This window comes from Lonchura striata, chromosome Z (assembly GCF_046129695.1).
Source record: "Lonchura striata isolate bLonStr1 chromosome Z, bLonStr1.mat, whole genome shotgun sequence".
NCBI lineage: Eukaryota > Metazoa > Chordata > Aves > Passeriformes > Estrildidae > Lonchura > Lonchura striata.
In genome coordinates, this window is record NC_134642.1 from 83,483,772 (window position 1) to 83,497,407 (window position 13,636).

General features: G+C 42.2%; 1 protein-coding gene across 1 annotated transcript; it reads left to right on the plus strand.

Moving 5' to 3' along the window:
• The first annotated feature begins 2,210 nt into the window (after positions 1-2,210).
• Positions 2,211-12,871, plus strand: PHAX (phosphorylated adaptor for RNA export). The gene is made up of 5 exons (XM_021551853.2): positions 2,211-2,335; positions 4,359-4,969; positions 6,740-6,860; positions 8,452-8,535; positions 9,581-12,871. The coding sequence occupies exons 1-5, from the start codon at positions 2,240-2,242 to the stop codon at positions 9,848-9,850; spliced, it is 1,182 nt and encodes a 393-aa protein (XP_021407528.1). The 5' UTR covers positions 2,211-2,239; the 3' UTR covers positions 9,851-12,871.
• The last annotated feature ends 765 nt before the right edge of the window (positions 12,872-13,636 follow it).

Consider the following 13,636-nt stretch of genomic DNA (forward strand, 5'->3'; position numbering starts at 1 on the left):
ATGGGAAATGAGGTGAAAACAGCACAGAAAGAAGCACATCATAATTTATCTCTTTTTCACTGAATTTCTTGAATAAATCTGAAGCACCGTAAATATGAGTGTCCTGAGGGGCCAAATAGGGAAGGAGCTTTAATGGATGCTGTTCTTTCTTTAGCTTTGTGCCTTTTCTAGGTCAAGACAATAGGAAATTTAAGTCCAGGAGTGAAATTATTAAGTAAAGCAGCCATCCAAAGGTGCAGAAAAATGTCAAGTAGGGTTTTCAAAGGCCTGACTGGATAACTTGTAATGAGGATAGGTAATTGATAATGAGAAGTAGCTTCCAGTTATTTTCATTGCAGCTAAGTGTCCAATCACTGAAAATCCAATTAGACCACAACAGGGATTTTGGATGAGGCACTGATGGTTTGCAGTCCTCAGGTAAGACAGTCTAAAATTCATAAAGGAAAAACAGTGTCCATGCACAGACCTGTTAATGGTGGGAGTGAAAAACTGCACCTCCTAAATTTATTGGGTGTTCAGGGCTGCATCACCAAGACCATAAATGCCTATCTGCATTGTAACCCTCCTCAGGAAAATCACAGCTATGTTTGCTTTCCTGGAGTCAAGATGTTTCCAGTAGGAGTGATTTATTGATTGTGCTGCTTTATTTCTGTTAAATATCCAGCAGCTGGCATGTGCTGAAGAATTGTGAAGCATCTGCTTGGATTTGGTTTTTTTTCTCAGTCAGTAATAATACCTCAAGCACCAGTATTACCATACAATAACAGCACAGCTTAAAGCATCTCAGTTCCCAGATGTCTCTGAGTGGGGGATGCTAAGTGCTCTTTGTTCTTCTAATACAGAACCATAGAATGATTGGGGCTGTGTTAGGAATGAAACGCTTGACTCAGCCAATATATCAAGCAGCAATTCAATTTATCAATTAATATGGTAATCTATGAGCAAAGACAGTGCTGGGTACAGTGGTGGGGGGTTTCCCCTCCAACTGCACACCAGTTGTTGGGCTTGATGGCATTTATCGATATATTCATGCATATTTATAAGCTTTTCCCAGTTTCTACGTGAGCTTTTGACAGTTTCCATTTCTACCTTTAACATCACAATTCTATACTCCAGGGTCATAAATCTATGATGGTAATGTTTGGTTCCTTTCCCGTTTCAATACCCTATTGTGTGCATCCCAGGATGTGTGTCCAGATGGTGAGATCCAGCTTCTGTTTCCTGGGATCATTAATCCATGGTAGTGATGTCTAGCTTCCCCTTTCGACATCTTCCTTGTCCAGGAGCTTGAGATAGGGTCACTTCCCTTTCTCTTTAAATCCTTTGTACATTCTAAAGCTACAGTTTAATGTCCTTAATACTAAACAACAGTCTAAAATTATAAGTCAAAAGTTCTTATTACAAAACAGCTTAAGACTTCTAATTGCTATCTGCAAACAAAAGATTGGTTCAAAAACCTTCTTTCATGATTTCCTCGGTTGTTTAATAGAACTCTATAGCTGTCCACGGCCATGTTCCACACATTTAATAACCACAGCTACACAGGTTGCCTTTATTAACCTGACATGAAACACAGCTTTGTATTTCACAGCTGGAAGTGATCTCTGGACCTCATCCAGCCCAGCCCCCTGCCCAGGCTGGGTCACCAGGTGACACAGGAACACAGCCAGGTGGGCTTGGGGTGCTTCCAGAGGAGGATACTCCACAAACTTCCTGGGAAGCCATTCCAGTGCTTTGCTCCACTATGGAACAAATTACTTCCTCCTGTTGTGGTTTACTTTATGGCTATTGCTCCTCATTCTGTCACTAGGCGCCACTGAACAGAGTCTGGCACCATCCCCTGAGGAAATGCCTTAGAAATATCTATTTGCATTAATGAATTCCTAGCCTTGTCTTCTCCACACCTTTATTCACTACACCCTTAAAGCTCAACACCAGCACGCCCCTGACTACGGGACGCATCTGCTGCCTGCGCCACCGATGAGAATGAACTTCCTTTCCTTTGATCAGCACGCCGGCGCACCGCCCCACAGAGCCCACTCGAGGCAATCTCGCCGGCGCACCGCCCCACAGAGCCCACTCGAGGCAATCTCGCCGCTGCCGAGCCTCCGGAGCCGCCCCAGCCGCCCGGGGCCGGCAGCGCCGGGGGCAGCGCCGGGCAGGAGGAGCCGCGGCCGGGCCGGCCCCGGACGGGCGCGCTGTGCCGCCCCGCCGCCGCGCTCCGCCCTTCCGCCGGGACATGGCGCAGGAGCTGCGGCCCATGGACGGCGACGTGGAGGACGGCGAGCTCTCCGGCTCCGACTCGGACATGCCCGGCGCCGGCTCCCCCGCACAGGTGAGGATGGGCAGCGGCCGGAGCGCCGGGCCGGGGCAGCGCGGGGCCGGGGGAGCGCCGGGCCGGGGCAGCGCCGGGCCGGGGCAGCGCCGGGCCGGGGCAGCGCCGGGCCGGGGCGGCGGGTCGAGAAGGCCGCGCCTGAGGGGGCTGTGCCGGCCTGGGGCGCTCGTCCCCGGGCCGGGAGCCTCTCCCGGGGCTGCTGGCTTGTCCCTGCGCTCCTGGCTGTCCCTGTGCCGCCGTGCTGTCCCCGCGGAGAGCCCCGAGCGCTGCCGGGACCCCGCGGCTCGCCCGCGTCTCTGCGGGTCTGGGGAGAGGTGCCAGCGCTGTCCCCGTGTCTCTCCGTGCCCCGCTGTGTCCCCTCCGCCACCAGCCCCGGTCCCCAGCCCGGGAGGAGCTGGAGCTGCTGGAGCCGGCCCAGAGGAGGCTCCAGGGTGAGCAGGGGATGCAGCAGCTCTGCTGGCAGCAAAGGCTGGCACAGCTGGCATCGCTCACCCGGCCAGGAGAAGCTTTGGGCTGAGCTCAGGGCGGCTCCAGGGAAGATGGAGAGAGACAATGGACAAGGGATGGAGGGACAGGAGACAGGGAATGGCTCCACTGCCCCAGGGCAGGGCTGGGTGGGACATTGAGAATCGGGAATTGTTCCCTGGCAGGGTGGGAAGGGCTGGGATGGAATTCCCAGAGCAGCTGGGGCTGCCCCTGGATCCCTGGCAGTGCCCAAGGCCAGGCTGGACACTGGAAGCACCTGGGACAGTGGGAGGGTCCCTGCCATGGCTGGGGTGGCACTGGGTGGAATTTAAGGTCCCTTCCAACCCAAACCAGTCTGTGATTTGCAGAGGGTATGAGGAATTTATTCTGTGAGGAATTTGTACTGAGAGTATGAGGTGTTCATGGTAGTGTACACCCCAAAAAAGATTTCAAAGATCAGTGTGTGACATTGTATGTGTAACAAATTTTGTGCTCTCCAGTTATTTTGATCTTTGCAATATAGTTCAGAGAAATGAAGTGCAAAATAATTTTTTTACAGAAATGTTCAGTCTTTTTTTTATTTATGCTAGGTTTGGAGTTTTTGCATTACACTTGAAGTTAAAGGTTTGTTTTTCATAATGTGGTAAATTGAATACTTCCCTTTTCCTGTTTGGAGAAAGAAGAAATGTCACTGTGTTGATTAAAACAGTAAGGCTAAAGAAAGAATTTTTATTTCACTTGAAAGTGGAGGAAGAGATCTTATTTTGAAAGATAATGGGACAGCATATAACTTTATGATAAGAAATCAGTCAGGGAATAATTGGAATTTGGAGTAAAAGCATTACTTGAGTATTTGTAGATCAGTGGAATTATTTTTTTCATGGACAGTGTTTGTACTAATTCATGAGACATATTTAATCCATAGTATCTTGTTGATTTAAAGGAGGAAAAATGGGTGGTTCTGTAAAGGTTCTGCTGTCCCCAAGTTGCTTCATGTGCCATCCTGACTGAACCAGGATCACAGAACACTTAATATGAGCCATCCCAGTTTTGTGGGTTTGATTTTTAGGCTTTATTTTTGATCATTTGGTCTTCTGACTTGAAACTGCAGAGAGATTATTAACTTCTCTGATTATTAACTGATTATTACCAGTTCTCTGATTGTTAACTATCTCTAGACAAAGCTCTGGTAGGTTGCTGTGTTGTTCTGGTATTTTACAGTTCTTAGAGCCTGCTGTGCATCTTGCATCTTTGTCCAGTTTGCACACATTTTCCATCACATCTTTTTTGCAGTTCTGTAGTCATTTTTGCTCAGCAAAGTTTGCTTTCAGGAGAACAGCAGCTCCTGACGTGTTTCAGTGTCAGCCATGCTCTATTTCATGCTCATGCACTCAAAATACAGGAGTTTCAAAGGATGCCCCTGTGCTATGGCCCATGAGATGCTCGTGGAGGTCTGCATGGCCATGAGGGTCAAAATTATGTATTTTAGTTAATTGACAACTTGATAGCCCTTCTAATTTTCATTGAATAATAGGTTTTGATTAATTTTTAATTCCAGAAGCTGCATGCTGGCAGTGATTCCTGCAGGCCCTTCCAGAGCAGCCTCTCATCCTGCGCTCCCAGTGTTCCTTACAGGACCACCAAGAGCCTGGATTCGAGCGAGGAGAGCGGCTCTGACTCCGATGACGATAGCTGCCTGTGGAAGAGAAAGAGGCAGAAATGCTTCAACTTCTCCCCTGGCAAACCCGAGCCCTTCCAGTTCAGCCAGAGCCACCAAAAACAAACTGCTCTGCGCGGGAAGAAGGTCAACAACATCTGGGGCGCCGTGCTCCAGGAGCAGAACCAGGATGCGGTGGCAACCGAGCTCGGGATTCTGGGCATGGACGGTTCAATTGACAGGAGCAGGCAGTCTGAGACTTACAACTACCTGCTGGCTAAAAAGCTGATGAAGCAGAAGGAGGCAGAGACTTTGGATAAGGAGCTGGATGAATACATGCACGATGACAAGAAGACATTGCCTGCAGAGGAGGAAAACGGGCAGGGCTTCCTCAAACGGAAGCGGCCCATGAAAGACAGACTGGGGGAAAGGCAAGAGATGAAATACAAGGGAAGGTATGAGATAACGGAGGAAGATTCAGAGGAAAAAGTGGCAGATGAAATTGCTTATCGGTGAGTTAAATAATGGTGCATCTTCACTAAGTATTGGTGGTTGCTAGAAAGTGGGGTGGGGGGAAGCTCGTGTGCTGCTACATAAGGTGTCACACCAGATTGATGCCTCAGGTTTTAGCTTTTATATTTTTCACATTATATACTGCTTTTGTGTGTACTGAACTTCAAATTAGGGTATGGTGAGCTCTCTTCACAGAGAGAGCTTCTCTAGCGGGGGACCAAGGACAAATGATCCAAATTTCAGGGCCAAGAGCATAAGCAATGGTGGAATGAAGAGAGAAAAACAAGAAGGATGGGAATTAATGGGCTGAAGCTGTAACTGGACAATTAACTCCAATATGTAAATGGAGCAGAATTTACAAAAGTGAGAGACCTTGTGACTGGTCATCCATTTTTGATCATTTTGGGTTCATATGGGATGTAGCCCTGGCTGGGCTCTTGTGCTGCCCAAGACGAATGTTTGGAGGCTTTCTAATAAATCCCTACTTTATTTTCTTAACTCTGTCTAGACTCTGTTCTAAGTCAGCCTTCTCAAGCCATAAAGATCACAAAAAGCATTTCCAAAATCCTGGGATAAAAATGCATCACTGTGGCTGGTGATCTTGTAGAAACATCCAAATAATACTGCCTCTTTCTTCAAATGTTTATATTTTTATTCACAGAGCCACTGGGGCTGTTTGTTATTGCACAGAGCCGCTAGGGCTTGTTTGTTATCTGGGAGCAGGGCAAGGAAAAATACTACTTCTCATTATACAGATTTAGTAGTGGCTTTTTTTTTGGGAAATACCCAGTAATTGTTTCAAGTTTGACACTAATGCATACATGCTGTGGTCACCACAAAAATCTGTTCTAAGTTCTAAACCTTTGAAACTGTAGGTAACTTTGACAGAGCAGTTAAACTGCCACACTCCTCTTTTAGTGTTGCAAAGAAAGAAAATTATTTTAAATAGGAAACAGGATTTAGAATATTTACTAACATTTAGCTTGACATTTAAATAAAACTTCAGTTTATTGGTCATAGTTGTTTTTATGCATGTGATATTACTTCAGAATCTGGTAATATTACAGCAGTTAGTTATTAATGCTGTTAATAGTTGTGGGTAGTTCCTCGTTTCTTAATTTGAAAAGTTCAAGTATATTTCTTCCAATAAACTCCTTTTTGTTGTATAGAGCTTCAATGAAACAGGCCAGAAGCCTCTTTTTTCCTAATTATAGTAGCGGTGGCCCTGAGTTATATCAATGGGGTTCTGGTTGTAGTGTAATTTTTTTGTTGTTTTGTTTGCTTTTTATAGATTATTGTAGATCAGTCAATAAACTGATTTCTTCTTTGTTATGCAGGTTTGAATGAAGTGGCACATGATACAGGGGAACTCGTATACTTCCTGTTTTTTCCAGTTGCTGATTTAACTGTAAAAAGTTAATTTTAACTGTTAAATGCACAAGAAGCTTTTATACTTTGATTTCAGAGGTTTCTGCAGGTCTTTGCAGTTTCATATGTGGTTTGATATTTCACACATCAATAGAAGAAAAACAACCACCCAAGGCATTTTTATTGAAACAAGTTTTAAAAATGCATGCTTCAGGGAAAAACCATGCTTCAGAAGCTCAGTATTTTGAAATCTGACTCAATAAACCATTTAAATGCATTTGTACACATAGACTCTTCAGCACAAAATGAATTATTCATTTTTGGAAGTTCCACAGTCAGTCATACTCAAGGAATTATCCTGACAATAAATGTGCCTCTTTTTTTCCCCCCTCTCTGTTCAGACTTTGTGAGCCAAAGAAAGACTTAATTGCTCGAGTAGTGAAAATAATTGGGAAGAGAAAAGCCATCGAGCTGCTGATGGAAACAGCTGAAGTAGAACAGAATGGTGGACTGTTCATTGTGGTAAGGAAATTGTCATCCTGTGGGCTTGCCAGGGACAGGCAGGGCAGGACAGCTTTTTACTTGTAGAATTTTCATGGAGTCTGTCATGCTGAACATATTCTCCTGGAGTTTTATGGCCTTCCCTTGCCATGAGACTCCCCTAAAAAACAGCAGTGTAACCTTCCAGCAGAATTTGAGCAAACAATCAGGTGGATGAACCTGGAGGTTACCCAGGTTGTTCTGCTGAGATTGGTGTCTGATTTGCAGGGATAACGTTGTGTCTGTTACTGTGGCTCTCCTTGGAATCTTTCCTTCATCCTTCAGAGTGAAGGATTCTCAGGCTTGAATAAAACCAGCATTTCCAACATCCCATTTGCTGAATAACTCCCAAAAGGAAAACTGTTTACTTTATTAGGGAATCACTGGCTTGTGTATCAGCAGAGCAAAACTGAGCACTGATTTCTGTTAAAAATCATGGTAAAAACCCCTGTACTCCACGGTTGGGTTGTCAAGTTTTTCTATGTTTTTGTTCTTGTTAAATAATGAGCCTCAGTGCAAAAAACACAGTGGGTAAGAAAAGCTGTGGGTGACAATTTTCACCTGATTACAATTTTTAAGTTCCATCACTTGGGAGTAGAGAGGAGGCAAAACACAAGTAGGCGAACACAGTCTAAAACAAAAAATAAACTAAAAAAACCCTTCCTCTTTCAGAAAACAAAAGGCAACAAATCCCGGCTAGCTAGTTGTGTTAGAAACATTCTGTTGTCTTTAAAGTTAAATTAAAAGTGTTTAACAGAAGAGAATGAAGGGTCACAGGTTGCTTTGGGAGCAGATTGGAGTACACTCTTTGAAAGGCAGATCACAAAAGGCACCATGAAATGCAGGTGACAAAAAAATGTTCACATGTCCTGTTTCAAGAACCTACTTAAAATCTGACCATCCCTCTTCTTGGAATTTCTAGATTATATAGTACATTATTTAGCAGGAGAGTATCACATTTTGCACCAGTATCATCCAGTTTTTACTGGAGAAAAAGCAGTGTTTTATACTGCAAATTTTAATTGAACAGTAGTATAATAATTAGCACTTGTAATTTACAGAGTTTTCAAAGCTGAGCCAATTCCATGCACTGCTCTTGGATGCATTGAAAATTTCTGGGTTGAACACATGAGGAGGAATTTTAAAATACAGGTTGTGTTTGCTACGCCTTCAACAGAAATGCAAAACCTGTCAATAACACAGACAAGTTGTAGCATTTCTGAGTACAATTACAAAAAAAATCCCAACATGAACATAATTTTATTAGATTTGTTTATTATTAAGAATGCTCTGAGTGCATAACTTGTTGCAGATAGCTGTGGGATTTGGATTAGTTAGAATACTATTTGTATTTTGGTTCTTCACTACCAAAATCAGGTTTAGTGTGTGGTTTTAATGACTAATTCAGTCACAAATGAGACACAGCCAAGGTTATTTTAATGTGGTACTTGACACACCAGAATTTAAATTGCCTTTATTCTGTCTCAACACTGAGTGTTGCCTTAGAGGCTATTTTTTCTGTCAACACTCAGCATTAAGCATGCTATTCCCAATTTCCTCTCTCCCTATCAAGAATGGCACCAGGAGAAGAACACCTGGAGGTGTCTATTTAAACCTGCTGAAGAACACACCAAGCATCAAAGAAGAAAAAATCAAGGTAAAAATATCAGGAGTTCAAATGTGCATTCTCGTTTGGGTTTTTTCTTCCTACTAGAAATGTTGTGACTGAAACTCTCTAACTTCTGACAAATATAACTGTATTCCACTGAAACCAGGCTTTCACATTCAAAAGAGAGGTGAATGATAAAAGACCTACTCAAAAATTGTTGAATTGCCATTAAGTCTAAGCAGAGAGAATTCACTTTTGCATGTTGCCAGTCACAAAAACCTGTTGAGGAAGACAAGGTTGTAGAGTCTGGCAGAGGTAAATGTTAGATTTGCCTAAACTGTAATTTGTATTCTTTACAGCAAAGTTGTCCACATTGTGTTTCTCCCCTTGGAGCTTTGTGCCATGGTGCATGAATTGAATGCAGGTCTCCCAGTAGAATATTTTTGTCCTGTATTGCTCCAGCTGTGGCACCAAGCAGAATTTCTCACTAAATCAGTTCATGGTCTGAACCTCATCTGAATGGCTCACTGGGCTCCTCTGTGGTGCTCTTTAAATCAGTTTTGTAAGCTTGTAAACATTATTTCTCTGAGATCTTTTTACATAGTGCAGAAAATACCAACTTCTTCTTTTTTTTTTTTTTTTGATGGCCTATATTACTTTTTTTAAAGTGTTTTAGAGTTTTTATTTTGCCTGTAGGTGGCTACAGGTAATTCTGTAAACCCTTCTAGGTTCTAGCACTGGGAATCAAGAAAAAAGTCAACTTTTTGTCAACATTGTGATGATTATTTGGAGAGAAAAAAGAAACAGGAAAATAAAACCCCAACATCCTTTCATAGCTTACAATAGTCAGAAAAAAGTTTTAAAAGTTGCAAGACTGGTTACTTTACACTATTAGAAAAGAAATTTTCTGTTCTACCTCTCTTCCTTAAGTGCAGTCTTTTCTCACACTTCTGCTCTCAATAACAAATAGCTTAGTTAAATATTGACCATTATTTTTAGATATGTGGGGTTTGTTATTACTTCGCTTTTTTTTAAGGAAATACCAGTAAAATGAATATGCAAACATTTGTTGTTGCTGTTTACTTCTTTCAAGGAAATATTCTACCTGGAAAACCAAAAGGAGTATGAAAACAAAAAAGCTGCCAAGAAGAGGAGGATACAAGTTCTGGGGAAGAAGATGAAAAAGGCCATCAAGGGGCTTAACCTGCAGGAATATGATGATGCATCTCGGGAGACTTTTGCCAGTGACACAAATGAGGCTCTGGCTTCCCTGGATGACCTGCAGGAGGGGCACCACGAGGCAAAGATGGAACCTGAGGATACTATTGAAATTGATAATGCCCATGATTTGGAGATCTTTTAGTTCCTAATATTCTTGATAGCAGAGTCTATAAACACAGGTTAATTGAGCCTTTCTTACAATCCCATGGCTTCTTGTTTTCAAAGCATGGGGAATACTTGATGCTGAAGAACAGGAGGTGATAATTAGCTAAATTTAACAGCATGAAACACTTTTAGTTGTCTTGTTACTTGTTTGCTGAGTTCTCAGAAACTGTTAAGATTTTTCTAGATAAGAGCCCTGCATCACCTTAGGAATTGTTTTTAGTCACATGTTAGTTTTAGGAGTTAAGGCTGTGTTTTAACCAAATACTTCTCATTTATTTTGCTGAAGTACACAAAGTAATCAGGTGAGCAATGCTTTTTACCACAGATAAACAGAAAAAGCAGAATAAATTTAGTCTTGATATAAATGATCATATATTCTTAATGTGGCAGTGTATTGGCAAAAACAGTATTTAGAGGATTAAGACCTGTAAAAACAGATTGGTTTGTGAAATAATTTTAGTGATCAGTGACCTTTGAATAACAACCTTGTAAATAAGCAGTATTGACCAATGTATGTTTCAGATTTCTGCAGTATTTTTATTCTTTGTATTCCAATGGTGACTTGAGTGTCCTATCTGTTCTGTCTAAACATTTTCCATTATTAGGCAAATACCTAAGTTCCATGGATCTTTTTGTTTGCAGACAAATTTAACTGAAAGCCTTCAGAGTAGTGAGATTTTACTGAGCTGTGTTCCCTTCAAGGGTCTGTAGACTATACGTGCAGATATAAATCCTTTACCTTTCAGTTCTTGTTTCTATCCTCCTCCTGTGTGCAGTGAGATAAAGTGCAGCTTACAGAAGATCTGGAGTTTTTCTGTGCTGAATCTTGCAGGGGATATTTTTTTTTTTGTTTACTTGATGCAGGAAACTGTTGTGTAGTTCTTTAGTTTGGCCAAAAAGAATTTATATGTTGAATATTGTTTTTAATATAGCTGAAGAACATGTATAACACTCATATGTATGATGTCTGAAGTATTTTGTCACTAATAAGTTGTAGCTTTTTTTTTGAGTAGACACTATTCAGCCCAACTTTTGCCCATAAATTTCTTCACCTTTGAGTCCTTGAGTTTCAGAAGGAAAGTGTGTCACTAAAACACATAATCACTTTATAAGATTGAACAAATCCAGTACTGCCAAGACCTTGCATTTAAAGGATGGCAACATTTGAAGAAACATTTCTTACACATAACAGCACATTCCATTCCCTGCCTTACTAAACCTGGGTTTTGACTTTCCTGCTTTTTATCTGTTCACATGTCAGAGCTCCTAATTGTTAAAAAGTTAAGCAGATGTGCAGCATGCCTTTGCTGGTAGTAGTTGCTCATGCTGAAATAACAAAATTTCTTAGTTTTTCATTAATGTTCCTAACCAGCGATGGCCAGAGTAAACTGGTAACTCCTGTAGGGGAAACAGAATTTTGTGCTGTTTAATTGCATTGGGGCTGTACCATTTCATCCTGGTTTTGGGAACTTCTTGGGGATATGTCTTAACTCTTTTCTGGATAGAATCAGCAAATTGTAACGTTGGTTTAAGCAACCTTCTTATCGTTATGTAATTTGCACTGTGTATTTTTTTAATGTTAATATTTCTAACGTTGATTTCCCAGGCAAGGGGTACTTAAATAGTGTGTAAAGTGTTTCTTTAAAAAAAGGGTGATTAGGCTGTTGGAGAGGGCAGTGAATATGGGGAGAGGTCTGGACAGGGGCATGGGGACTGAGGGAACTTGGGGAGGAGACTGAGGGGAGACTCAACTGGGGTCTCCAAAATCCTCCAGGGGGGAAGAGGAAGGGCAAACACTGATTTCTTCACTCTGGTGCCCAGTGACAGGGCCAGAAGCTGGGTTGGGGTTTTCAGGTTTAGATTGGGTATCAGGAAAAGGTTCTTCCCCCAGAGGGTGGTTGGGCACTGGAACAGCTTTCCCAGGGCAGTGGTAACAGCACCAAACCTGACAGAGTTCAGGGAATATTTGGACACTGCTCTGGTCAGACAGCGTGGGATGGCTGGGGCTGTGTAGAGGCAGGAGCTGGACTGGGTGGTCCCTTCCAACTTGGCAGAGTCCATGGTTCTGTTCCCTCCTAGTGCCCAAGAGACCTTTTCTTACCTTGTGGTTCTCTATTTTCCCTGGCTTTCGGTGGAGTCCTTCTAAAAGCCAAGCCAGTTCAGCGTGATGAGTAGCCAAGTCTTCAGTCTTCATCCACCAGCAATCTCCTTGTCTTTGGTATCAAACAAGCTGCATTAAACAGCACCAGTTTCTGTGTGGTGCTGCACTTGAGACAGAAGTTTTCTCTCTCAGGTCTTGTTTAATTACCTTCAGTCTCCCTGGACTGATCCCTACACAGGAGCAGCCCTGCCTGTCTTTTTTCTGGGATAGATTTTGGTAGATGATGTTCTGCAGACCCAAATGCAAGAAACACGAGGTGGGGTTTGAGCTCTTCAAATTTCTCTGATGAGCAGGTATGGCTGAGGCATTATTTTTGCTGCAAATAAAGACGCTGTACTGCTGGTACAAACATCACCCTCCATCCTATAAACTATAGCAGCATAAAGAGCCATCTCTGTTACACCCGAAGAAGATGCTGAAAAAAAGAGGGACATGTGCTTTGGTCTGAAAACACAAAGCTTGTTTATAACCAAAGACATTTTGCTGCCTTGCATCCAAAATTCCAACTGCAAAACAGTTATTTTTGGTACAACTGGAAAAAATGGTTTATTAATGATTCAGTTTAACTGTGGGACTTGAAAGCATAACCTGAAATGTAATTGCAATTTTATCAAAGTAGATTTTCTCATTAAGGTGTTCTTTTGCTCTCTGGGCTTATTAACTGCTGTTTGCCAAAATTCTCAAGCAAGCATGGAATGACACAGTTCAAGGTATAAAGGTGATGGGAACAGGAGATGATTGTGATGATATTTTCTGTTACAGAGAAGATTAATTCCTTGTATTTTTTCAGAGTAAAGGTGAAGGCATAGACTGAGTAATAAAGACAATTTTTTAGGATTTTTTTAATTTCCAAGTTTTTATCAGTCATAAAACTTCAGTATGACAGTGCTCATTATTTATCCCCTTAACTTAGACCATTCTGTGACTTGGGCAAATCTGTCAAAGACAATATTAAAAAAAAAAAAAAAAAAAAAAAAAGTATTTCAATGTACAGAGGAGAATTTATGGCTCCAGTGCATGCAGGCTTACTTGGTGCCCTGCTCCTGTTCCTAACTCTTACAGCACCTCAGAGATCCAAGCCTTTTTCTGAACCACTTTGGGTTTTCAGTGGATCTGGGAATATCCATCCAGTCTTTGGAGCTTTGGCATCACAGTTGTATAAAGGGATTCCAGGAATGTGGCAGAGACAATAACTGCAATTTCCTGGCACCACCTGCTGGATTCAGCAGGCAGCTGGAAAATATGTGGCAACCTTTGCAGAAGCTGTGACCCCTTGGTGATTCCAGACCTCCTGCATCCCACCTTGTGACCTGCCAGACCTAAGAATTCCTTGCAGAACAAAGTTTTATTTAAAAATTACGTGTTAGAAGGTTTCTTGTCTCCCCATCTTCAATGCTGATAGATGCCACTTTTTCAGAGCTGTGGGAGGAACACTCAGCTGTGATACATTTAATATCGCCCAGCCAAATGCATTTCTAGAATCACAAACATCTGGACCTAAATAATGACAAAAATGAGGAATGTATATCTGAAGGGAGACTCCACACATAATTTAGCTATTCTAGACACCTTTCAGGTTTTCTTGTTCTTGTTTATTTTTTT

Excerpts from the sequence above, each read along its gene's own strand:
- PHAX (XM_021551853.2), top strand. The coding sequence starts at position 2,240 with ATGGCGCAGGAGCTGCGGCCCATGGACGGCGACGTGGAGGACGGCGAG. Across the intron at positions 2,336-4,358 it reads GCGCCGGCTCCCCCGCACAG|AAGCTGCATGCTGGCAGTGA; the intron begins GTGAGGATGGGC and ends TTTTAATTCCAG. Across the intron at positions 8,536-9,580 it reads TCAAAGAAGAAAAAATCAAG|GAAATATTCTACCTGGAAAA; the intron begins GTAAAAATATCA and ends ACTTCTTTCAAG.